The sequence below is a fragment of the Pseudophryne corroboree genome, chromosome 1, assembly GCF_028390025.1.
Source record: "Pseudophryne corroboree isolate aPseCor3 chromosome 1, aPseCor3.hap2, whole genome shotgun sequence".
Taxonomy (NCBI): Eukaryota; Metazoa; Chordata; class Amphibia; order Anura; family Myobatrachidae; genus Pseudophryne; species Pseudophryne corroboree.
In genome coordinates, this window is record NC_086444.1 from 1128677461 (window position 1) to 1128703801 (window position 26341).

General features: G+C 48.6%; 1 protein-coding gene across 5 annotated transcripts in view; it reads left to right on the forward strand.

Annotated features, from left to right (window-relative positions):
- ZBTB49 (zinc finger and BTB domain containing 49) overlaps nt 1–26341 on the forward strand; it is a 50225-nt gene that overhangs the window by 9446 nt on the left and 14438 nt on the right. For all 5 annotated transcript variants that reach the window (XM_063923235.1, XM_063923218.1, XM_063923225.1 and 2 more), the window contains 3 exons: nt 7543–8585; nt 16350–16396; nt 23062–23135. In XM_063923235.1, the coding sequence (XP_063779305.1) occupies nt 7543–8585; nt 16350–16396; nt 23062–23135 (1164 nt within the window). The remainder of the gene's footprint in view (nt 1–7542; nt 8586–16349; nt 16397–23061; nt 23136–26341) is intronic.

The following is a 26341-nucleotide window of genomic DNA, read 5'->3' on the forward strand; positions in this document are numbered from 1 at the left end:
AAATCTGTGTATTTAGAATCGATACTGAGTAGTCATCAGAGAAGCCATGTCCATCTTTACTGCTACTATAGCAGCTGAGGTCCCACTTGGTAGGTCCCATAGACAGGATACTTAAAGGGTGTGAAATAGAGGTACAAAGAACTGAATAGATGGAATAAATCTGTGCACCTTGTAAGTGGGTCCTCCAGTTACAAACCGGCATTTCAATTATGCCACAAAGGTAGCCATGGTCCTTTGGGTGAGACAGTGTGGAAGGCCTTCAGATACTATGGGGTATATGCAATTCCGGGCGAATTGCGGCTTTTTTTCGCCCGTTTTTAAATTCAACACAATTCGACCGTTGAATTCCAGCCGGCGGGTGCCGGAATTCGACATATTCAATAAAAAAACGGATTCGACAGTCCCGCTGTCGAAAAACGGACCAATTGACAGATAAGTGCGTCCTGGATTCGACTTTTCGGACGGCACAAAAATAGTTAAAAAACCGTAAAAAAAAACACCAAAAAAAACATGTTTTACATTTTTTTTATTGGTTTCACCCTCCAAAGTGTGGCGGTTTGAAAATGACGAATTTACTGTCTAAAAGCACTGTTGTCGAATTTCCAAACTTGAATTGAATACACTTTGGTCGAATTGCAGCACTTGTATCATTGCAGAAAAGTCGAATTTGACAAAAGTCGAATTTCAAAAAGTCGAATTTTGAAAGTCCGTTTTTTTGACGGAAAGCACTGAATTGCATTGACGAATTTTTTTTTTGGGCGAAAAAATCCAGAAATTCGACAATTTCGGGAATTCGACCGCAATTGCATATACCCCTTAATCTTCCATGTTCCAGTCATGTCCAGCCAGAAAGGTTTTCCATTGGTAGCTTGAACATGTAAATGAGAAATAATTAAAAAACAGGATTTTCTTTTAAATTATTTCTCTTACATCCTAGTGGATACTGGGGTCTTGTACTTTAGTACCATGGGGTATAGATCGGGTCCACTGAAGCCTGGCACTTTAAAAAACCTTTAGTGTGTGTATGTGTGTGCTGGCTCCTCCTCTCTATGCCCCTCCTACCAGACTCCGTTTAGAAAAATGTGCCCAAGGAGCCGGGTGCATCCAGAGAGTTTCCTTTATTTTTATTTTAGTTTATTATTTTCAGGTAGCTCTGGATGACAACCAGGTTACCTGCTTACGGGGGACTTAGAGGGGAGACCGAACCAACCTCCTGAGGGTTAATGGTTCGTAATCCCAGCTGACAGGACACTGAGCTCCTGAGGTGCTGATCACATATCGTTAGTATATGTGCCCACGCCAGCAGCTGCCGCCACCCTCTAACAGATGCCGAAGTTACAAGGTGCGGTGAGTGTTACACCGGGGTCCCGGGTAGTGGATCCCCAGTGCAGTTTTGGCCGCAAGTCACACAGCTGTCACGGGCCCGGAGCTGCGGTGCCCACCGCGGACAAACTGGCTCAGGGCTGTTAAGCCCCACAGTGCTCACTGTCTCAAGGCTTTGTGTGTACTGTTCATTATATGTGGCCAGTATAAACTGTCATAGGGACTGCGTGCCATTACAAGGGGCGGGGCATCCCGGAGCGGGAACAGCGGCGGGAAGGCGCTATTTCCTGCTGCTGCGGATCTTTAAGGCTGCATGCACGCTGCTCCCCCAGGACCCACGCTGCTACAGACTGCAAACTGGTACCAGGGGGTCATAGAAAGGGGGGAGCACGCCAGCGGTAGCACCACTGCACTTATATCAGGTCATACATATACTTCAACAGATTGTGTTCTGTGTGCTGGTGTCCGCTCCTCAGTGTCACTCCAGGGGCTCTCTATGGTCTGTGTGGTGGTGTTGGTCAGTGGGCTGCGCTGTATTACAGTTGTGTAAGATGTCTGTTCACATGGTTGTGTGCTGCTTGTAACTCTACCCCTTCATCAGCGGTGTCCCTTATGTGTGAATAATGCTCCTTATCTCCACAGGGACCCAGCTTACAGGCACCTGATTGGTTAGATGGCTTTAAAAGCATGATTCAGAATGTAAATTCAGAATTGGCTGCAGCTAAAAGAGAGAGACAGGTGTTAAACACTGTATTGATTGTGTGGCTAATGCAGCAGATACCAAGAAGGCTTCTCAGTCCCCTCTAGTGGTTTCACATAAACGCTCACTGCCACAGGTGTTCCAGTCTGATTCTGATCGGCCTAATGTAGATGATGATGGTATGGATGAGGACAGCTCTCTGTCCCCTGGGGTGGAGGCTCTAATTTTTGCTGTAAAAGGTCCTTCACATACCGGATCAGGAAGCCGAAACAGATGAGGAGTTGTATTTTAATGTTAGACTTAAGACCTCAGCAACTTTTCCTGTGTCTAAAGAATTAATCTCTCTGGCCAAGGAGGCTTGGTTAAACCCTGATAAAAATGTAGAAACTCCTCAGAGGTTTTTATCTACCTTTCCCTGAGGACAGGAAGGTATGGGAATAACCCCCCCGTCAGTCGATACGTCTGTATCCAGACTGTCTAAGAAATTGGTACTGCCGGTACCAGGGGCTATATCACTAAAAGAGCCAGCTGACCGTAAAATTGAGACCACGCTCAAGGCAATTTTATACGGCAGCAGGCGCAGCACAACGTCCCACATTTGTTTGTGGGTGGATTTCCAGGGCGGTAGTCAAGTGGTCTGATAATGTTCTTGACGGTTTAGACACTCTGCCCCGGGAGAGGTCATTACTCTGCTGCAACATATACAGGATGCTGCAAATTTTATGAGCGTGGCTATTAAGGAGTTTTGTGTTCGATTAATGGCCGCACTACTGCTATGGCTGTTTCGGCACACACAGCTCTGTGGTTACTTCAGTGGTCGGCAGACACTGACTCCAAAAAGGGTGTAGAAAATCTTCCCTTTACAGGTGATGCCTTGTTTGGAGACTAAATAAATGGATCTACCAAGCAACAGCAGGTAAGTCTACCTATCTGCCGTTGGCTGCACCGCCTGCTAGCCGTTCTTACACTGGACCCTCCTTACAGTCCTTTCGTGTGGCAAGGTTCATAGGCAGGGCCCGAGGGGTCTTCACCACTCCCAGAGGATCTTGTGGTAAGTCCCATAAACCTGCAACTGCTGTCTCCCTGGGCCAGACCACCGGATCCCTTACCGCTAAGCCTTCCGCGTGACGGTTGGCCCCAACAGCAAGGCAACTTTCAGGTAGGTGCTCACCTTCAACACTTCGCCCACGTGTGGGCGGAGTCCCGCCGGGATCCTTGGGTGAGGCACCTCATTTCCCAAGGTTACCGGCTGGAATTTCAAACACTACCTCCTCACAGATTTTTCAAGTCGGGCTTACCAGCTTTACCCGCTGTAAAAGTTACCTTGCAAGAGGCTATTCAAAAACTTTTGCAGGCAGTGGTGGTGGTTCCAGTACCTCCTCCATTATGCAACCAGGGTTTTTACTCCAGTCTTTTTGTCATTCCCAAACCGGACGGTTCGGTGCGCCCCATCTTGAACCTGAAGTCTCTAAACCCGTATATGCGGGTGTTCAAATTCAAGATGGAATCCCTGCGGGCGGTGGTGTCCGCTCTGGAGGATGGGGAGTTCCTGGTGTCTCTGGATGTCAAGGATGCTTACCTACACATTCCCATGTGGCCCCCTCATCAGGCTACCTCAGGTTCTCCATATTGGACGAACATTTCAAGTTTCAGGCCTTACCTTTTGGATTATCCACAGCTCCGAGGGTCTTCACCAAGGTCATGGCGGAGATGATGCTGCAACTGCGCATGATGGGAGTGAACATAGTCCCATACTTGGACGATCTCCTAATAAAGGCTGTATCTAGGGAGCGTCTGCTGCACAGCATCAATCTGACGACTCGCCTGCTTACGGATCATGGATGGATCCTGAATTTTCAGAAATCTCACCTGGAACCGACACAACGTCTTCAGTTCCTGGGAATGATTCTGGATACAGTGTCTCAAAAGGTGTTTCTCCCGATGGACAAGGCCTTGACTATCCAGGCTATGGTTCGCTTGGTGCTCAGTCCTCACAGGGTATCCATACATCTTTGCATCCGATTACTGGGCCAAATGGTGGCTGCTTACGAGGCAATCCAATACGGTAGATTTCATGCTCGTCCATTTCAGCTGGATGTGCTGGACAAATGGTCGGGGTCTCACCTTCACATGCATCAGGAAGTGACCTTGTCTCCAAAAGCCCGGATTTCTCTATTATGGTGGCTACAGGTTCCTCACCTGGTAGAGGGCAGGAGTTTCAATATCCACACGTGGATTCTACTGACAACGGATGCCAGCCTCCGGGGATGGGGGGCTGTGACTCAAGCTGCCCAGTTCCAGGGGATATGGTCAAGACAGGAATCTGCTCTGCCGATAAACATCCTGGAACTCAGGGCAATTTACAATGCCCTTCTGCAGGCTTCTCATCTCCTAAAGGATCGGGTGATCCAGGTTCAGTCGGACAACGCAACGGCGGTGGCGTACATAAACCGACAAGGGGGAAAAAGAAGCAGAGCGACGATGAGAGAGGTATCAAAAATCATCCTCTGGGCGGAGGCCAACGCAAGGGCTATCTCAGCCATATTCATCCCAGGAGTGGACAACTGGAAAGCAGACTTCCTCAGTAGTCACGACCTCGATCCGTGGGAATGGGGCCTACATCCCCAGGTGTTTCAACAGTTAATTCACCTGTGTGGCTGTCCACAGATAGATCTGATGGCTTCTCAACTCAACAAGAAGCTATGCCGTTACTGTTCCAGGACGAGGGATCCGCAGGCGGTTGCAGTGGCCGCGCTGACGACGTCGTGGATGTACCAGTTTGTATACCTGTTCCCTCCTCTACCGCTAATCCCAAGGGTTCTTAAAAGACTAAGAAGGAAAACTGTTCAGACAATTCTAATTGCCCCGGATTAGCCTCGACGGGCGTGGTACTCGGATCTCCTAACCATGGCTCTGGAGTATCCCTGGCCTCTACCGCTCCGAGACGATCTTCTACAACAAGGTCCGTTCGTTTATTCAGATTTACAGCGGCTACATTTGACGGCTTGGAAGTTGAGAGGGAAATTCTAGCTAGAAAAGGTCTTCCCTCCAAGGTTATTTCCACCATGGTCCAGGCCAGGAAGATGGTTACGTAAAATCGTTACTATTGTATCTGGAAAAAGTATGTTTCCTGCTGTGAGGGTAGAAAGGTTTCTCCTGTGGAATTTCGGGTTGGTCATTTTCTACTTTTCCTGCAAGCGGGAGTGGATATGGGCCTACGGTTGGGCACCATCAAAGTCCAGATTTCTGCGCTCTCCATTTTCTTCCAGACAAAGCAGCTGCCCGGGGTGTCTTGACCTTAAAGTTGTACCTAGCTGCTACTTGGTCTGTTTCGAACACATTCGTTAAATTTTATAGGTTCGATACCTTGGCCAAGGATGACATTCAGTTTGGTCAAGCGGTTTTACAGGGGTCTCGGCACTCTCCCACCCGTTTGGGAGCTTTGGGTCTTCCCCATGATACTAAAGTACAAGACCCCAGTATCCACTAGGATATAAGAGAAAATAGGAATTTAATACCTGCCGGTAATTCATTTTCTCCTAGTCCATAGTGGATACTGGGCGCCCGCCTCAGTGCTTCGTTCCTGCTTACCTGTGTAATTATTGGGGTTGGACCGGCGTTGTGTTCCTATTATGTTATTGGGGTAGCTGTGCTATCCTGGATAGGTTGGTGTTGCTAGCCTCTGTTCTGGTTAGCGCTCTCCTTTTGTTTCTGGTTGTGTGTTTGGCTTGTTGCCTCACCGCTGTTGGATTGTGTCTTCTCTAATATTATGTCCGTCTCCTCGGGCACAGTTTTCCTAGTCTGAGTCTGGTAGGAGGGGCATAGAGGGGAGAGCCAGCACACACATACACACACTAAAGGTTTTTTAAAGTACCAGGCTCCAGTGGACCCGATCTATACTCCATGGTACTAAATAAAGTACAAGACCCCAGTATCCACTATGGAATAGGAGAAAAGGAATTACCGGTAGGTATTAAATTCCTATTTTTTGTTTAGATCCTGGAAGAGTTTAAAAAATTGGGCTTACCTCCGGTACATTTTAAAAACAAAGAGCCTTATTCACGTTTGTTAGCAAACCAAAAAAACACACTAATAGGCAAAACCATATGCACTGCAGGTGGGGCAGATGTAACATGTGCAGAGAGAGTTAGATTTGGGTGCGTTATATACTTTCTGTGAAGGGTAAATACTGGCTGCTTTATTTTACACTGCAATTTAGATTCCAGTTTGAACACACCCCAACCAAATCTAACTCTCTCTGCACATGTTACATCTGCCCCGCCTGCAGTGCAACATGGTTTTGTCCATTGGTGGCTTTTTTGGGTTTGCTAACAAACCTGAATAAGGCCCACAGATCCTTGCAAGGACGTGCTAAAAGGGCAAAGTCCTAGTCGCTGCCTTGAGTATATTTTATAAGACTCTACTAGACAAAGTTCTATTCCTTAGACAATTCTTCAAGACGCATGCAGTACCTTTAACTTACTAGTTTACCAGAAACCCACCATTTTCAAATTCATATTTAGGTTGGAATCCAATTAGCCAGAAGTTATCTGAGATTTTTATTTATCCTCCTCAGCAGGTTGAAACAAAAATACCTGAACCATGAACTTTTCACAGATTCTGTGTGTTAACGCCTGTTAACATGTTACCTTAACAGGCATTAAAGAGACCCTTGGGAGAAATCGGGAATCCAACTGCATAACCTCGGGCGTTAAAGACTGAGGCTATCTCCATATTTTTTATTTAGTTGAATACTGTCCTTAGTTCTTTTATGTATGTAGTTTACAAATGCTGATCTCATGATGGGAAGGAAATAACATTATGTGTAACTCTGTTTTCCTGTCCCCATACAATGTCTGTGTCACTACATGTTGCCTGTTGTCCTTGCTTGACCCAGCTGTGTTTGGATTAATATTGATAATTATCTGGCGTACTTTGGACCATCTCCATGGTATCCCTGTGCCCTATGGTATTATTTGAGAGATGAGAGTTTATGATATTTCTCATTGTTTCCCCACAGTCCTTCTGGTAAATCTATCCATATATTCTTTAGTATAGAATCTGTCACCTGGTATTCTGGCTTTATTCTGGCTTTATATTATGTGTAAGAGGATAGTAATAATGTGTAATGTGTTCTTCTGTTTTTAGACCACACAAATTAAGTGTGTTATAGCTAGAGAAGGAGGGGACTGTTTTATCTTCTTGTTGTCAGTCCTTATGGCTGTGCCCTAGATCCAGGACAGGAGTATGCCAATACACCCTAAATGAGATTACAGACCATGCTATACGTGTCCACTACCACACGTAGGTATAATGGCTAGAATAAACCTCTTCCGTAAAGTCCCTTTGGTCTTTCCTATGGCAACGTGCTCAGACATTCTGTGTCTTTGTAGCGTATTGGTGACTATATGAAAGGAGTAAAGTTGGCAGCTCAAGGTAGGCAAATTTTAAGTTTTATTGTACGTGAAATATGGGTTGAACACCGTCCATTAACTGCATGTGTTGTCTTCCTTGTGCAGATCTCTGTTTCAGAACGCTTCAACCCAAAAAGATGTATTTCATTTGGAGATTAAAAATATTGGTGGCATAGGTCAAATTTTGGACTTCATGTACACTTCTCAGCTAGACCTAAACAACGATAACATACAAATGATGTTGGACATTGCACAATGCCTGCAAGTACAACACGTTCTGAACATGTGTTACAGCTTCTTAAAACTGACCACAAACCTAGATCCAGTAACCTCCATACCATCCACCAGTTCTTTGCCTCTCCAGGGCTCTTATACCACATTTGCTAATCCTATTTCCAGTGAGCGCCCATGCACTACCCTCCTAGTGGAGCCTGTAGCAGATGACAGACCTCCTCCGGTTGACAAGGGGAACGTTCCTTCAAGCAATGTACCCAAGAGTACTCCTGCCTCCTTCAGCACAAGTAATAAGGAAAGTCAACTAAAACAAATAGGTCACCCTTACAAATTGCGGGATTTTTACAGCAAGCTTTTCTACAAGGAGAATGCAGACAAGGCGGCAGAGCAGCTATCCGCATCCAATGTTTGCACAGAATCTAATATCATTGAGACCCAGCCATGGACATTGACTAACTCTGAGTCCATATTAGCACCATCTGATACTTTACCGTTGGAGCCCTTACCTGCATTTTCACATACGTTTGTCTCGCCCCAAGATCCAGAGGTAACACCGTTGCAGTTTCCTACAGAGATGCGTCTTAAAAAAGCGATTCACCTCAAGAAGTTAAACTTTCTCAGGTCACAGCAGGCAGCTGAGGAGTCATCGGAACCGATAGGGGTCCTGCAGAAAGCTATAGAGGAGACGGTGTTCACCAGTGAGGAGCTGAGAAGCACTGATCAAAGCTTCTTGGAGAAGGAAGCGGAGAGCGAAATCCATGACAGCACAGATCACGATGCTGAGGTAGAGCGAGCTGAGAATCCGGATTTGGATGATCATGGTGTACCGACTCCCAAACACTGCTCTTGTGATGTATGCGGAAAGAGTTTCAAACACCCAAGTAACCTGGAGCTACACAAACGTTCTCATACAGGTACAGTGAGGTAATGGTTTCACGTTAAGATCAAGCATCTACTCAAGGTGGCGAAATCACTTATTCACATTGAAAAGAAATTGTATTGTGCCCAGTGGAGTGCACTGGATAGTCACGTGCCAAGCTGACGTTTGGTAAGGGCCCATCAAATTCAGTATTGTAAGATTATTTGAAACAATGTTGATGTTATTTGCATGGTAGCCTCCTACAAAGCTGCTTACGGTGTAGTAGGTTTTCCAGTTGGTTTAAAGTTGCAGATTACAGTATAAAGCCACAGGTCATGTTGGATCTCCCTCCTTAAACCCAGATTAGCGACTGTGTACTTTTGTCACATTAGCGGTGCCAATAAGAGGCAGATTTTGTGCACGTGGTGCGGCTAAGTCGCATAGTCTGTGGCGCGCCTACCAAAGCTGCTTTGGCGCGATTTGAGGACTGCTGTATGTGGACACACATGTATGGCCAAATGTTTTTGTTTTTTTCTGAACCATCTTATTCCCCATAATCTATCTGATACTTCTAAAGCGGTCACAGAACTTCTTCATTTTCTTATTAACATTAGGTTCCTGTAAACGTTTTAGTAAGACATCTTAGACAGCAGGGTGTAAGCTACCATTGACACTCACTATTTGTACAGTAAGTTTGAGCCTCTCCCCTCTTCTGTGTCATTCACCGGACATCTTAAGTACAGACTGAGGGGCAGATTTATTAAAATGGACATTAGGTTCTTTATAAGCAGGGTCTCACTTCACTGCATTATCGTGGTGAAGCGGGACCCTATTTCCGGTTAATTTACTAACCCTAGCTTGTATGTTATGGGAGCGCATTATCATACCCCTCTGGTGATACGCGTCCTCCCATAATGGATGTCCGCTTCGGCTGCAGTCACGTCTTCTGCGCCTGCGCCGTCCCGTGCAGTTCGGGAGTTAGGCTGGCGCATGCGCGGAATGAATGTGTGGACACCGGGAATGCTGGGCTGAAAGGAAAGTAGCTGCTAAGCCAGCCGCAGCGCCGGGTCCAGCTGGCGAACAGTCCGAAGGCAGGAGACACTAACATTCGGACAGTACGAACATTCATAAGTCTGGTATCTCATCGGTGCTCTATCTAAAAGATAGAGGTACCGAAAAGGCTGTAGCAGGATACTGGCACAGCTAAAAATAGCGCATCGCCAGGTTCATACATCAGGGAAAGCGCTATCTGCGGCACATAACGTGTGCAGATAGCGCATTACCCCATAAAGAAGAAGAATAAATCTACCCCTGAGTCTCCCATAGCAATAGAAATATTCCAAAAACTGTCATTTTCTCTAACGTCCTAGAGGATGCTGGGGACTCCGTAAGGACCATGGGTAGAGACGGGCTCCGCAGGAGACGTGCACTTTTAGAAAGAATTTAGTTCCTGGTGTGCACTGGCTCCTCCCTCTCTGCCCCTCCTCCAGACCTCAGTTTGATACGGTGCCCAGAGGAGCTGGTTGCTTTTCAGTGAGCTCTCCTGAGTTTGCTGATAGAAAGTTTTTTGTTATGTTTTTTATTTTCAGGGAGCTCTGCTGGCAACAGACTCCCTGTATCGTGGGACTGAGGGTGAGAAGCAGCCCTACTCTCTGAAGGTAGGTCCTGCTTCTTAGGCTACTGGACACCATTAGCTCCAGAGGGATCGGTACGCAGGATCTCACCCTCGCCGTCCGTCCCAGAGCCGCGCCGCCGTCCCCCTCGCAGAGCCGGAAGACTGAAGCCGGGTGAGTATGAGAAGCAAGAAGACTTCACAGGCGGCAGAAGACTTTGTGATCTTCACTGGAGATAACGCACAGCATTGCAGCTGTGCGCCATTTCTCCACACACCTACACATACTCCGGTCACTGTTAGGGTGCAGGGCGCAGGGGGGGGGGGGCGCCCTGGGCAGCATTCGGGGACATCATTCTGGCAAATAAACACATATATACAGCTGGGCACTGTATATATGTGGGAGCCCCCGCCAAAGAAATAAAATTTAAGCGGGACAGAAGCCCGCCGCCGAGGGGGCGGGACTTCTCCCTCAGCACTCACCAGCGCCATTTTTTCTCCACAGCACGCTGAGAGGAAGCTCCCCAGGCTCTCCCCTGCTGATACACGGTAGAAGAGGGTTGAAAAGAGAGGGGGGGCACATAATTAGGCGCAAAAAAGTATATAAACAGCAGCTACTGGGTTAACATTATGTTACTGTGTTATTCCTTGGTTATATAGCGCTGGGGTGTGTGCTGGCATACTCTCTCTCTCTGTCTCTCCAAAGGGCCTCGTGGGGGAACTGTCTTCAGAAAGGACATTCCCTGTGTGTGTGGTGTGTCGGTACGCTTGTGTCGACATGTCTGATGTGGGAGAGGAGCGGCAGCAAATGAATGTGGTGTCTCCGCCGACGGCGCCGACACCTGATTAGATGGATATGTGGAAGGTTTTAAATGATAATGTAAATTCCTTGCATAAAAGATTAGACAAGGCTGATGCATTGGGACAGGCAGGGTCTCAACCCGTGCCTGATCCTATGTCGCAGGGACCGTCGGGGTCTCATAAGCGCCCACTATCCCAAATTGTTGACACAGAAACCGACATGGATTCTGACTCCAGTGTCGATTACGATGATGCAAAGTTACAGCCAAAGTTGGCTAAATCACTCCGATATATGATTATAGCAATTAAGGAGGTTTTGCACATCGCAGAGGAAACCCCTGTCCCTGACACAAGGGTTTATAAGTAAAGAAAGAAACCTGAGGTAACCTTTCCTCCCTCACATGAGCTGAATGAGTTATGTGAAAAAGCTTGGGAATCTCCAGATAAAAAACTGCAGATTTCCAAACGGATTCTTTTGGCGTATCCTTTCCCGCCAACGGACAGGTTACGATGGGAATCCTCCCCTAGGGTGGACAGAGCTTTAACATGCTTATCCAAAAAGGTAGCCCTGCCGTCCCAGGATACGGCTACCCTCAAGGATGCTGCTGATCGCAAACAGGAGGGTACCCTGAAGTCCATTTATACACATTCAGGTACCTTGCTCAGACCGGCAATCGCGTCGGCCTGGGTCTGTAGTGCAGTAGCGGCATGGACTGATACCTTATCAGAGGAGTTTGATACCCTAGATAGGGATACTGTTTTATTGACCCTGGGGCATATTAAAGACGCTGTCCTTTTATATGAGATGCTCAAAGAGACATTAGTCTGCTGGGTTCTAGAATAAATGCTATGTCGATTTCTGCCAGAAGGGTCCTGTGGACTCGGCAATGGACAGGTGATGCCGACTCAAAACGACATATGGAGGTTTTACCTTACAGGGGTGAGGAATTGTTCGGTGAAGGTCTCTCGGACCTGGTCTCCACAGCTACGGCTGGAAAGTCAAATTTTTTGCCGTTATGTTCCCTCACAGCCTAAGAGAGCACCGCATTATCAAATGCAGTCCTTTCGTTCACAAAGAAACAAGAAAGTCCGAGGTGCGTCCTTTCTTGCCAGAGGGAGGGGCAGAGGAAAGAAGCTGCACAATACAGCTAGTTCCCAGGAACAGAAGTCCTCCCCGGCCTCTGCAAAATCCACCGCATGACGCTGGGGCTCCACTGGCGGAGTCGGGGCCAGTGGGGGCGCGTCTTCGGAATTTCAGCCACATGTGGGTTCACTCCCAGGTGGATTCCTGGGCAATAGAAATTGTGTCTCAGGGTTACAAGCTGGAATTCGAAGAGGTGCCTCCTCGCCGGTTTTTCAAATCGGCCCTACCGTCCTCACCCCTAGAGTGGGAGATAGTGTTAAATGCAATACAAAAATTGTATCTTCAGCAGGTGGTGGTCGAGGTTCCCCTCCTTCAACAGGGAAGGGGTTATTATTCGACGATGTTAGTGGTTCCGAAACCGGACGGTTCGGTCAGACCCATATTGAATTTAAAATCTCTGAACCTATACTTGAAGAGGTTCAAGTTCAAGATGGAATCGCTAAGAGCGGTCATCGCCAGCCTGGAAGGGGGGGATTTTATGGTGTCACTGGACATAAAGGATGCGTACCTTCATGTCCCCATTTATCCACCTCATCAGGCGTACCTAAGATTTGCGGTACAGGACTGTCATTACCAATTTCAGACGTTGCCGTTTGGTCTCTCAACGGCTCTGAGGATTTTCACCAAGATAATGGCGGAAATGATGGTGCTCCTGCGCAAGTAGGGTGTCACAATTATCCCGTACTTGGACGATCTCCTCATAAAAGCGAGATCAAGAGAGCAGTTGCTGAACAGCGTATCTCTTTCACTGAAAGTGTTACAACAACACGGCTGGATTCTCAATATCCCAAAGTCGCAGTTGGTTCCTACGACTCGTCTGCCTTTCTTGGGCATGATTCTGGACACGACCCAGAAAAGGGTTTATCTTCCGATAGAAAAAGCCCAGGAACTTATGACTCTGGTCAGAAACCTTTTGAAATCAAGACAGGTGTCCGTGCATCATTGCACTCGAGTCCTGGGAAAGATGGTGGCCTCATACGAGGCCATTCCCTTTGGCAGGTTCCATGCGAGGACTTTCCAATGGGATCTGTTGGACAAGTGGTCCGGATCACATCTACAGATGCATCGGTTGATCACCCTATCCCCCAGGGCCAGGGTGTCGCTCCTGTGGTGGCTGCAGAGTGCTCACCTTCTCGAGGGCCGCAGATTCGGCATTCAGGATTGGATCCTGGTGACCACGGACGCAAGCATCCGAGGTTGGGGAGCAGTCACACAGGGAAGAAATTTCCAAGGTCTTTGGTCAAGTCAAGAGACTTGTCTGACTAAGGGCCATATACAACGCCCTACGTCAAGCGGAGGCCTTACTTCGCGACCAACCAGTTCTGATCCAGTCAGACAACATCACCGCAGTGGCTCATGTAAACCGCCAAGGCGGCACAAGGAGCAGAGCGGCAATGGCGGAAGCTACCAGGATTCTTCGCTGGGCGGAGAATCATGTAAGCGCACTGTCAGCAGTGTTCATTCCGGGAGTGGACAACTGGGAAGCAGACTTCCTCAGCAGACACGACCTACACCCGGGAGAGTGGGGACTTCATCCAGAAGTCTTCGCACAGATTGTGAGCCGTTGGGAACTGCCACAGATAGACATGATGGCGTCCCGCCTCAACAAAAAGCTACAGAGGTATTGCGCCAGGTCCAGAGACCCTCAGGCAGTAGCGGTAGACGCCCTCGTGACACCGTGGGTGTTCCGGTCCGTCTATGTATTTACTCCTCTTCCTCTCATACCCAAGGTGTTGAGAATAGTAAGAAGAAAAGGAGTGAGAACAATCCTCGTTGTTCCAGATTGGCCACGACGGACCTGGTATCCAGATCTGCAGGAAATGCTCACGGAAGATCCGTGGCCACTTCCTCTAAGGCAGGACCTGTTGCAACAGGGACCCTGTCTGTTCCAAGACTTACCGCGGCTGCGTTTGACGGCATGGCGGTTGAACGCCGGATCCTAGCGGAAAAAGGTATGCCGGTTGAGGTTATCCCTACGCTGGTAAAGGCTAGGAAGGAAGTAACAGCAAAACATTATCACCGTATATGGCGAAGATATGTTTCTTGGTGTGAGGCCAGGAATGCTCCTACGGAAGAATTCCATCTGGGCCGTTTCCTTCACTTCCTACAAACTGGAGTGGATTTGGGCCTTAAATTAGGCTCCATTAAAGTCCAGATTTCGGCCCTATCCATTTTCTTTCAAAAAGAATTGGCTTCTCTCCCAGAAGTTCAGACTTTTGTTAAGGGAGTACTGCATATTCAGCCTCCGTTTGTGCCTCCGGTGGCGCCTTGGGACCTTAATGTGGTCTTGGACTTCCTAAAGTCACACTGGTTTGAACCACTGAAAACGGTGGAGTTGAAATATCTCACATGGAAGGTGGTCATGTTATTAGCCCTGGCTTCGGCTAGGCGAGTGTCGGAATTAGCGGCTTTATCACATAAAAGCCCCTATCTGGTTTTCCATATGGATAGAGTGGAATTGCAGACACGTCCTCAGTTCCTGCCAAAAGTGGTTTCATCCTTTCATATAAACCAACCTATTGTGGTGCCTGTGGCTACACGGGACTTAGAGGATTCCGAGTCCCTTGATGTGGTCAGGGCTTTGTAAATTTATGTAGCCAGGACGGCTAGAATCCGAAAAACAGAAGCACTGTTTGTTCTGTATGCAGCCAACAAGCTTGGCGGTCCTGCTTCAAATCAGACTCTTGCTCGCTGGATCTGTAACACGATTCAGCAAGCGCATTCTACGGCTGGTTTGCCGTTACCAAAATCGGTCAAGGCCCATTCCACTAGGAAAGTGGGCTCTTCTTGGGCGGCTGCCCGAGGGGTCTCGGCACTACAGCTGTGTCGAGCTGCTACTTGGTCGGGTACAAACACCTTTGCAAAATTCTATAAGTTTGATACCCTGGCTGAGGAGGACCTCATGTTTGCTCAATCGGTGCTGCAGAGTCATCCGCACTCTCCCGCCCATTTGGGAGCTTTGGTATAATCCCCATGGTCCTTACGGAGTCCCCAGCATCCTTTAGGACGTTAGAGAAAATAAGATTTTACTTACCGGTAAATCTATTTCTCGTAGTCCGTAGAGGATGCTGGGCGCTCGTCCCAAGTGCGGACTTCTTCTGCAATACTTGTATATAGTTATTGCTTCAATAAGGGTTACGTTATTGTTGCATCGGGCGTGTACTGATGCTATGTTATTGTCATACTGTTTACTGGATTGTTATCACAAGTTATACGGTGTGATTGGTGTGGCTGGTATGAATCTTGCCCTTGGATTAACAAAAATCCTTTCCTCGTACTGTCCATTTCCTCTGGGCACGGTTCTCTAACTGAGGTCTGGAGGAGGGGCAGAGAGGGAGGAGCCAGTGCACACCAGGAACTAAATTCTTTCTTAAAGTGCCCATGTCTCCTGCGGAGCCCGTTCTCCCCATGGTCCTTACGGAGTCCGCAGCATCCTCTACGGACTACGAGAAATAGATTTACCGGTAAGTAAAATCTTATTTTTTCACCACAACTCCAGTAGTGATATCTTTGCTGTCTGAGGGTTCAGTTATCAAAAACTTTGTTTCATGCACAATATTATTACAAATATTGTGTAAAATTTGCCTTTGAGCTATGTGTATAAGGTGTGAATGAAACAAATGCATTTAGTGTTTAGACGTGGGTCCCATCCCCAACATATTTTATTATTATTATATGCAGATATTCCTTCATCAAAATTGTTCAGAAATCTACAATAGTTCCTGTCCCTAGCATTTTGGATGGGTGGTCTTCAGTATGCCGAATGTCGGGATCCCGGCGCACATTATACCGGCGCCGGAATCCCGACACCCGGCATACCGACAGCTATTCTCCCTCGTGGGGGTCCACGACCCCCCTGGAGGAAGAATACACGCGCCACCGTGCCCGCAGCAAGGGGCTCCTTAGCGCTCGCCACGCTGTCGGTATGCCGGCAGTCGGGCTCCCGACGCCGGTATGCTGGTCGCCGGGAGCCCGAGCGCCGGCATACCGTACTACACCCTTTTGGATATAGGAGACTCAGCCTGTACTATACTGAGCATATGAGGGCATTCAAGCGTCTAACTTTAGCTTGTTACCTGACATCCAGTATAATGTGGATGTGCAGTGGTGGTCTTAGCTCATGTACAAGGTGGTTCTAGGGGCCTGGATCACTGGGGAACGCACCTGATGAGGCTGGTTGCTGGTGGGGGTTATAGTTAGATAATTTATTTATTTTGTTTGATCTAATCTTTTTTTATTTTCTCTGTAATGTTTCCATCTAGGTGAGAAACCCTTCGAATGTAGTGTTTGTGGGAAGCACTTTTCACAGGTGGGATACGTCTTTTATCACTATTTAGTAATGCAAAGTTGTGTTGTTGTGTAGTAATGTGCATTGTACTGCAGTATATTGCTCAGAGCGGTAGTGTGGAACAGTAAGTGTTGGTGCTTAGCCAGAGACGTTTGGCGGATTGATCATTCATCTACTTATCCGTAGCAGACAGAGGGGTATATGCAATTGCGGGCGAATTGCCGCAAAAGTCGAAAAACGGGGCATTTTCGACAAAAAAAAACATGTTGAATTGGATTCGACAATGCAATACAGTACTTTTCGTCAAAATACCTGCCGTTTCAGATTTGACTTTTTTCAAATTCGACATGTCTGCAATGGTCAAAATGCGGCTTTTCGACAGAAGTATATTCAATTGAAGAATGTCGATTCGACAACAGTGCTTTTCGACAGTAATTTCGTCAATTTCATTCCGCCTCACTTTGCTGGCGGAATCTAATAAAAAAATTTTTAAAAGCATGTTTTTTTTTTGTTGCTAATAGCATATCTATTTATATTAGAAGGGATTATCTACTTGGTTTGTCTATTAGGAGGCACAAGTATTATTTAATATATTTTTTAAAAGAATATTTTTTTTTTAACTGACTAAAATAGAGAGAGCATGGTTTTCAGTGGGAAGGGGTGGGAATGGGTTAAAATCAAGAAAAAAAAATGCGTGGGGTCCCCCCTCCTAAGCATAGCCAGTCTCGGGCTCTTTGAGCCGGTCCTGGTTGTAAAAATACGGGGGGGAAATTGACAGGGGATCCCCCATATTTTTAGAACCAGCACCGGGCTCTGCGTCTGGTCCTGGTGCAAAAAATACGGGGGACAAAAGACGTAGGGGTCCCCCGTATTTTTCACACCAGCATCGGGCTCCACTAGTCAGAGAGACAATGCCACAGCCGGGGGACACTTTTATATCGGTCCCTGCGGCTGTGGCATTACCCCCCCCCCCCCCAACTAGTCACCCCTGGCCGGGGTAGCCTGGAGGAGTGGGGGGCCCTTAAATCAAGGGGTCCCCCCCTCCAGCCACCCAAGGGCCATGGGTGAAGCCCGAGGCTGTCCCCCCCCATCCAAGGACTGCGGATGGGGGGCTGATAGCCTTGTGTCAAATAAAAGAATATTGTTTTTTGCAGCAGAACTACAAGTCCCAGCAAGCCTCCCCGCAAGCTGGTACTTGGAGAACCACAAGTACCAGCATGCGGGGGGAAACGGGCCCGCTGGTACCTGTAGTTCTACTGCAAAAAAATACCCAAATAAAAACAGTACACAGACACCGTGAAAGTAAAACTTTATTACATACATGCCGACACACACATACTTGCCTTTTTTTTTGTTGCAGTAGAACTACAGGTACCAGCGCCCCCCCCCCCCCCCCCCCCGCATGCTGGTACTTGTGGTTCTCCAAGTACCAGCTTGCGGGGGAGGCTTGCTGGGACTTGTAGTTCTGCTGCAAAAATCAATATTCTTTTATTTGACACAAGGCTATCAGCCCCCCATCCGCAGCCCTTGGATGGGGGGGACAGCCTCGGGCTTCACCCCTGGCCCTTGGGTGGCTGGATGGGGGGGGACCCCTTGATTTAAGGGGTCCCTACTCCTCCAGGGTACCCCGGCAAGGGGTGACTAGTTGGGGATTTAATGCCACGGCCGCAGTGACCGATATAAAAGTGTCCCCCGGCTGTGGCATTATCTCTAGCTAGTGGAGCCCGGTGCTGGTGTGAAAAATACGGGGGACCCCTACGTCTTTTGTCCCCCGTATTTTTTGCACCAGGACCGGACGCAGAGCCCGGTGCTGGTTCTAAAAATATGGGGGATCCCCTGTCAATTTTTTCCCCGTATTTTTACAACCAGGACCGGCTCAAAGAGCCCGAGGCTGGTTATACTTAGGAGGGGGGACCCCACGCAATTTTTTTCTGGGTTTTTTAAACATTTTTGTGCCGTCCAAAAAGTCGAATCCAGGACGCACACTATCGTCAATTGGTCCGTTTTTCGACAGCGGGACTGTCGAATCCGTTTTTGATTGAATATGTCGAATTCGGGTCCCGGCGGGAGGGTAAGTGACTGTCGAATTCCGTCCGGAATTCGACCGCAATTGCATATACCCCATAGAGTGTAGTGGAGACTTACAGAAGCAGATGTAATGTTACAGCTCTGGAATATGCTGTAATCAGCAGTGACGAAAAAATACATAATATCATAATGTACTAAGCCGCGATGTGTGCTGAGCAATCTGTGCAAACCAGTGTTCTTTATGCACATGCTAGGCAAGCGGTGGCCAACCTGTGGCTCTTGAGCCGCATGTGGCTCTTTCTTTATTCAAATGTGGCTCCCAACACTCTAAATCATGTGACCACAACAGATACAGAAACCGTTGCACTCCAGCCAGACACGCAGCAGCACTACAGGGACTGAAAACTGAAGGAGTCAGATACTAGAGGTGAGACACCCACAAGCAAACAGAGGACACATTAGGGACTTCTGCAATGGCACGAGTTGATGGGGGTGCTGTAGTGATACATGAGGGTGGGATAGAGTGACACATGGCAGAGCTGGCTGGAGAGACACAGGAGGGTCCTGGCAGGAGTGACAGGAGGTGCTGGAAGTAGTGACACAAGGGAGATATGGCTGGAGTGACATAGGAGGGTGCTAGCAGGAGTGACACATGGGAGAGCTGGCTGGAGTGACAGGAGGGTGCTGGAAGTAGTGACACATGGGAGAGCTGGCTGGAGTGACATAGGAGGGTGGTAGCAGGAGTGACACATGGGGGAGCTGACTGGAGTGACACAGCAGGGTCTTGGCAGTAGTGACACATGGGAGACCTGGCTGGAGTGACAGGAGGGTGGTAGCAGGAGTGACACATGGGGGAGCTGGCTGGAGTGACATAGGAGGGTGGTAGCAGGAGTGACACATGGGAGAGCTGGCTGGAGTGACATAGGAGGGTGGTAGCAGGAGTGACACATGGGAGAGCTGGCTGGAGTGACATAGGAGGGTGGTAGCAGGAGTGACACATGGGAGAGCTGGCTGGAGTGACAGGAGGGTGGTAGCAGGAGTGACACATGGGGGAGCTGGCTGGAGTGACATAGGAGGGTGGTAGCAGGAGTGACACATGGGAGAGCTGGCTGGAGTGACATAGGAGGGTGGTAGCAGGAGTGACACATGGGAGAGCTGGCTGGAGTGACACAGAAGGGTCTTGGCAGTAGTGACATATGGGAGAGCTGGCTGGAGTGACAGGAGGTTGTTGGATGGCGTGACACATGGGGGAGCTGGCCGGAGTGACACAGCAGGGTCTTGGCAGTAGTGACACATGGGAGACTGGCTGGAGTGACACAGGAGAGGGTCCTGGCAGGAGTGACACATGGAGGAGCTGACTGGAGTGACAGGAGGGTGCTGGAAGTAGTGACACATGGGAGAGCTGGCTGGAGTGACATAGGAGGGTGGTAGCAGGAGTGACACATGGGGGAGCTGACTGGAGTGACACAGCAGGTTCTTGGCAGTAGTGACACATGGGAGACCTGGCTGGAGTGACAGGAGGTTGTTGGATGGCGTGACACATGGGGGAGCTGGCCGGAGTGACACAGCAGGGTCTTGGCAGTAGTGACACATGGGAGACTGGCTGGAGTGACACAGGAGAGGGTCCTGGCAGGAGTGACACATGGAGGAGCTGACTGGAGTGACAGGAGGGTGCTGGAAGTAGTGACACATGGGAGAGCTGGCAGGAGTGACGCGGGAGGGTGCTGGGAGTAGTGACACATGGAAGAGCTGGCTGGAGTGACACATGGGGGAGCTGGCTGGAGTGACACAGCAGAGTCTTGGCAGTAGTGACACATGGGAGACTGGCAGCAGTGACACAGCAGGGTCTTGGCAGTAGTGACATATGGGAGAGCTGGCTGGAGTGACAGGAGGTTGTTGGATGGAGTGACACATGGGGGAGCTGACTGGAGTGACACAGCAGGGTCTTGGCAGTAGTGACACATGGGAGACCTGGCTGGAGTGACACAGGAGAGGGTCCTGGCAGGAGTGACGCGGGAGGGTGCTGGAAGTAGTGACACATGGAAGAGCTGGCTGGAGTGACATAGGAGGGTGGTAGCAGGAGTGACACATGGGGGAGCTGACTGGAGTGACACAGCAGGGTCTTGGCAGTAGTGACACATGGGAGTCCTGGCTGGAGTGACACAGGAGAGGGTCCTGGCAGGAGTGACGCGGGAGGGTGCTGGAAGTAGTGACACATGGAAGAGCTGGCTGGAGTGACATAGGAGAGTGGTAGCAGGAGTGACACATGGGGGAGCTGGCTGGAGTGACGCAGCAGGTTCTTGGCAGTAGTGACACATGGGAGACTGGCTGGAGTGACACAGCAGGTTCTTGGCAGTAGTGACATATGGGAGAGCTGGCTGGAGTGACAGGAGGGTGTTGGCTGGAGTGACACATGGGGGAGCTGGCCGGAGTGACACAGCAGGGTCTTGGCAGTAGTGACACATGGGAGACTGGCTGGAGTGGCACAGCAGGGTCTTGGCAGTAGTGACACATGGGAGACTGGCTGGAGTGGCACAGTAGGGTCTTGGCAGTAGTGACACATGGGAGACTGGCTGGAGTGGCACAGCAGGGTCTTGGCAGTAGTGACACATGGGAGACCTGGCTGGAGTGACACAGGAGAGGGTCCTGGCAGGAGTGAAGTGGGTGGGTGCTGGTAGTAGTGACACATGGGAGAGCTGTCTGGAGTGACATAGGAGGGTCCTGGCAGGAGTGACGCGGGAGGGTGCAGGGGGTAGTGACACATGGAAGAGCTGGCTGGAGTGACATGAGGTTGTTGGATGGAGTGACACATGGGGGAGCTGGCCGGAGTGACACAGCACGGTCTTGGCAGTAGTGACACATGGGAGACTGGCTGGAGTGACGCGGGAGGGTGCTGGGAGTAGTGACACATGGAAGAGCTGGCTGGAGTGACAGGAGGGTGTTGGCTGGAGTGACACGTGGGGGAGCTGGCCGGAGTGACACAGCACGGTCTTGGCAGTAGTGACACATGGGAGACTGGCTGGAGTGACAGGAGGGTGTTGGCTGGAGTAACACATGGGGGAGCTGGCCGGAGTGACACAGCACGGTCTTGGCAGTAGTGACACATGGGAAACTGGCTGGAGTGACACAGCACGGTCTTGGCAGTAGTGACACATGGGAAACTGGCTGGAGTGACACAGAAGTGTCTTGGCAGTAGTGACCTATGGGAGAGCTGGCTGGAGTGACAGGAGGGTGGTGGATGGAGTGACAGATGGGAGAGCTAGCAGGGGTGACACATGGAGGAGCTGGCTGAAGTAACAGGAGGGTGTTGGCTGGAGTAACACATGTGGGAGCTGGCTGGAGTGACACAGCAGGGTCTTGGCAGTAGTGACACATGGGATAGCTGGCTGGAGTGACACGGGGAGCTGGCTGGAGTGACATAGGAGGGTGCTAGCAGGAGTGAGACATGGGAGAGCTAGCAGGAGTGACACATGGAGGAGCTGGCTGGAGTGACAGGAGGGTGTTGGCTGGAGTAACACATGGGAGACCTGGCTGGAGTGACACAGCAGGGTCTTGGCAGTAGTGACACATGGGATAGCTGGCTGGAGTGACACGGGGAGCTGGCTGGAGTGACATAGGAGGGTGCTAGCAGGAGTGACACATGGGAGAGCTAGCAGGAGTGACACATGGAGGAGCTGGCTGGAGTGACAGGAGGGTGTTGGCTGGAGTAACACATGGGAGACCTGGCTGGAGTGACACAGCAGGGTCTTGGCAGTAGTGACACATGGGATAGCTGGCTGGAGTGACACGGGGAGCTGGCTGGAGTGACATAGGAGGGTGCTAGCAGGAGTGACACATGGGGGAGCTGGCTGGAGTGACAGGAGGGTGTTGGCTGTAGTGACACATGGGGGAGCTGAAGTTTATTATGTGAATCTGGCTTTTTCAATTATTTTTGCGAAAGTGGCTTTTTCAATGGATCTGGCTTTAAAAAATAAATTTTATGTTGTTCTGGCTTTTTCAATGAATTTTATACTAGGGGTGTGGTCTAGCAGGCACAAGGCCACATTCCATTTTTGCATGCGCACCTTTGGCTCGATGCCGACTCTTTGACGTACCTAACAAGGTTTTTTGGCTCTTTGTCACTGACTGGTTGGCCACCCCTGTGCTAGGCGATCTAACTAGATCTTGCCTGCATGTGCTAATGATCTGAGCGGGTGATGGTGACACACAGGATTGCGCATCGCCATCGCTATGAGGTGTACACACAGAGTGATCAGTGCTTAATTTCTAAGTGATCTAGACAGATTGCTTATAAAATAGGCAAAAATCGCCCCGTGTGTATGCACCATTAGAGGGGAGCTCAATTAGGGGCTATATTTTCACTGCAAAAAAACCTCACACCTAATTTTGGATTACCGTGGGTATTCGTGTTCCTGATATCCACAATAGCCGATAAAAAAAAAAAAAAAAAACGCTTGTGAGGTTCTCAGCTTTGATAATATTACAGAGTGAGAATAAAAATAAACATATACAGTGTAAATGTTTGTGCGTGTTGAAGTAATGCTAATACACTGTGTGTCCAGCAGGGGGAGCGCACCACTTAGCAATAATTTGCAGCCACAAGTAGTCTGCCTTTCCTCATGGCTCTGTGTGTGACACAGAAATGTCTCTGCTTTCAGGCCGGTAACCTTCAGACTCATTTACGGCGGCATTCTGGTGAAAAGCCTTTTATATGCGAGATTTGTGGGAAAAGGTATTTATATGCACATTATAATTCTTCCAATTTGTTTTTTTTTTTGGTTTTTTTTGAATGATTGCTTTATTTAACTTTGTTGTAATCAGCATAATGTTTTAATAATTAGATTGTTAAATGTTCCATGATTGCATAATTCAAAAGTAAAGGAGCAAGATGAAAACAATGGCGTATAAAGTGCTACTTATTATATATTCAAGTTATCGAGTCCGAGAACGGCAAGACGAAACTCCCAGCTAGTCTGATACCAGTTTATCTCATTATAGGGCAGCTGGAATTCCTTCCCACCTAATGAAGAGCAATCCTCCCAGTATAAATTGCTTTATCATTTCTCCCTAGTACTGCCATCTACTAGTTCTAGGCAGAGGCGGCATTGCCTTATCCTGACATGGGCCATATGTCCTACCCTCCAGTGATATTCTATTACTTGTGCATTAAGTAAGGACTGTGTCGCTGTGCATTTGGAGGAACATTCCACACTTTACTTTTACAATTTTAAACACGACCCCCACTTTCATTCTCCCATTTACTTGGCCTGCAAGGGCCTCTCCCATGGGACCCTCACCTCTCCGCTGATGGGGTCTCTAGAGAGGTCCAGCACCCACAATTTGGATGCAGCCGCAGCAACATTGTTTTGCTAGGACATAGGTTTGGCAGTATACAGCTACTGGTGCCAGCATGGACACTGCTGTGACCTACACCAATACTCCTGGTCTGGTTTTTTCCTTGGTGGAGTCCTGAGGTAGCCCCACGGTCCAGGAGAGCGGAGGTTGGAGACGGTTTTTATAGTTAAGCTTTAACTTGCCCTTTATTACTGTGGTGCCACTAGTTGTACTACAATCTAGTGTAATAAGACTGGTCTTGTTTAAGGAGATAATGGTCTCTAAAATGTTGATCGTTACACAGATGTGAATTGTGCCTTTTGTAAGTTATCTTCCGTCTCTTGGAGTGCTATCCTTCATTTCTCTGGCTGGGTCCACAGGATTATCCACAGGATAACATTGGGATATTGTTGAGCGACAGCGAAAATGGCACCAACACGGTCACAAGCTTTCTGGCCTCCCAGGATGCATTGGGGCCTCCACTATATAGTCCCGCCCACTGACTCAGTCAGATCAGTTTTTTGCTTGGTGCGGCAGGAAGCCGCATGGTCACAGGGCTGCTGTGAAAGCAGCCTCAGGTTTTCATTACTTTATTTTTATAGACTTACTATAATGTTTTTTAGAGCAACTTCTCTTAACAGCGTCTTAAACGCATATTAGAAAGAGTCGCTCCAACAACTCCCCACCGGGTCGCAACAACGCTTACCTCCGTGGTACAGTGCTGTCTCGACGGGCGTCTGTGTCAGATGTTCTAGCAGGTCCAGCAGACGTAACCAGGCTGTGGCCGGAGCATGGGGAGACGGTGAGTCTCTGGACTTCCTCTTACTAGAGGGCTCAGGACACAGCTACACTGATATGGTGGAGACTTGGAGACTACAAACAGTGTGTTGATGCGCCGAACATCTCGAGTGTGACAGCGCTACGCTCCGGGGATCATAGGCGCCAGGACTAGGTAGAGGCCGCGATCCTGGGAGTTTAGGTCAACAGGGGGATTCAGACGCTCTCCTTGCCGCCCCTCCTCCGAGTTCCTGGCCAGTTCCCGCGTGTCTCTCGTTTCATGAACTGAATGACCTCACTTCCGGCTCAGACGCTACCACGAGGGTACTCGGTCGCAGCTTAGACGCTGCGGTTGTGTACACTGGATATAAACCCGCCCAGACCGAGTCGCAGGCCTTTAGCGTCTGCATACACGTGGAAGTCGCTCAGCGTCCGTGTCCGTTATCAGTTACCAAGAGTGGCAGTGTACACCAGTAGCGTCTGAATCCACTCAGCGTCTTACCAGCGTATTTGCTTGGATATGGAAGTGTGGTGAGTCTCCCTGTATCCCGCTCTCTGGAGGCAGGGTATACAGTACTAAAAATTCCTTCTACTTTTTAGTATGCATTGTTAATTTTTAGTACCTATTGCGTATGAGACCTGTATATTACTGTGTTTTTTGCATGTTATGTTGAAAATAGAACCAGTTAAAACAGAAGTACAATGTTCCTACTTATGTATAAGTTATTATGGAGGTTGTATTCTCATATGACAATGTCTAATGCTTTAACATGTGACTGACTGCTAGTATGTGTGCTGACTTTTCTGTGTAATGTCAGTCCTGTTCTGACCCTCAAATCAGGTGCACTGTGGTCAGATTGATTTCACCTCTATATACTGATTATAGGGTGTGGTTCAGTCACAAAGTGTGTAGTCGATAACTGGTTAATACCATGTCTATGAGCGGCAAAAGTGATGAGGAGAATTTACCAAGCACTCCTATAACCCTAACATGCTTATCTTGTAAGTCAGGGGTAATTGATATGAATCAATTGGTCACTTATGAGGGTTTGTGTGCAAACTGTTTTCGCTTTTCAGCGAAGTAAAAAACAGGAGGTAGTTCAACCTCCAGTAGAGCCACCATGGAATATGTTCGCAAAGACTCTGTCTTCAATAGCGGACAGGTTAGCTCAGGTAGCACCACCTCAAGGGTTAGGTTACACTATGAACCCATACATGCAGCTCCCTTCCTATGGTTTGGTTCCAGTAGATTCAACTCCGTATGATGATCAGTCGCAGAGCTTTAGTTCAGATGATGTAGCTGAACTCATTAATGCAGTAAAGGCTGTGCTTTCTCTGGAAGAACCAGCCAAGACAGCGTTAAAAGTAAAAGCACCTGTATTCAAACGAACAAAGTCAGTGAAAGCTGAATTTCCAGCATCAGATGAGTTGACGGAAATGATGGATGAGTCTTGGGCAGCGCCCAGTAAAAAGTATAAGATTCCTAAGAGATGGGATTCTTATTATCCATTTCCTGCTGGAGATTGTTCGAAGAGAGAAGTTCCTCCAAAAGTAGATGCACATGTTCTGCGACTCGTGCATAAATCTGCTTTACCACTGTCATCTACCTCTTTGAATGATGTCACAGACGGAAGGGTAGAGAGCCTATTGAAAAATATTTTTTCTCTTGTAGGAGCAGTGGTAAGACCTGCTATGGCTTCGGCCTGGGTAGCAAAGGCAATGGGCGAATGAATAGAGGAACTAGAGAATGACATCCCCTCTCCTACTAGGGAGCACGAGGATCGTTTTTGCCGTTTAAGACAATCTGCCCAGTATTTAGAAGAAGCA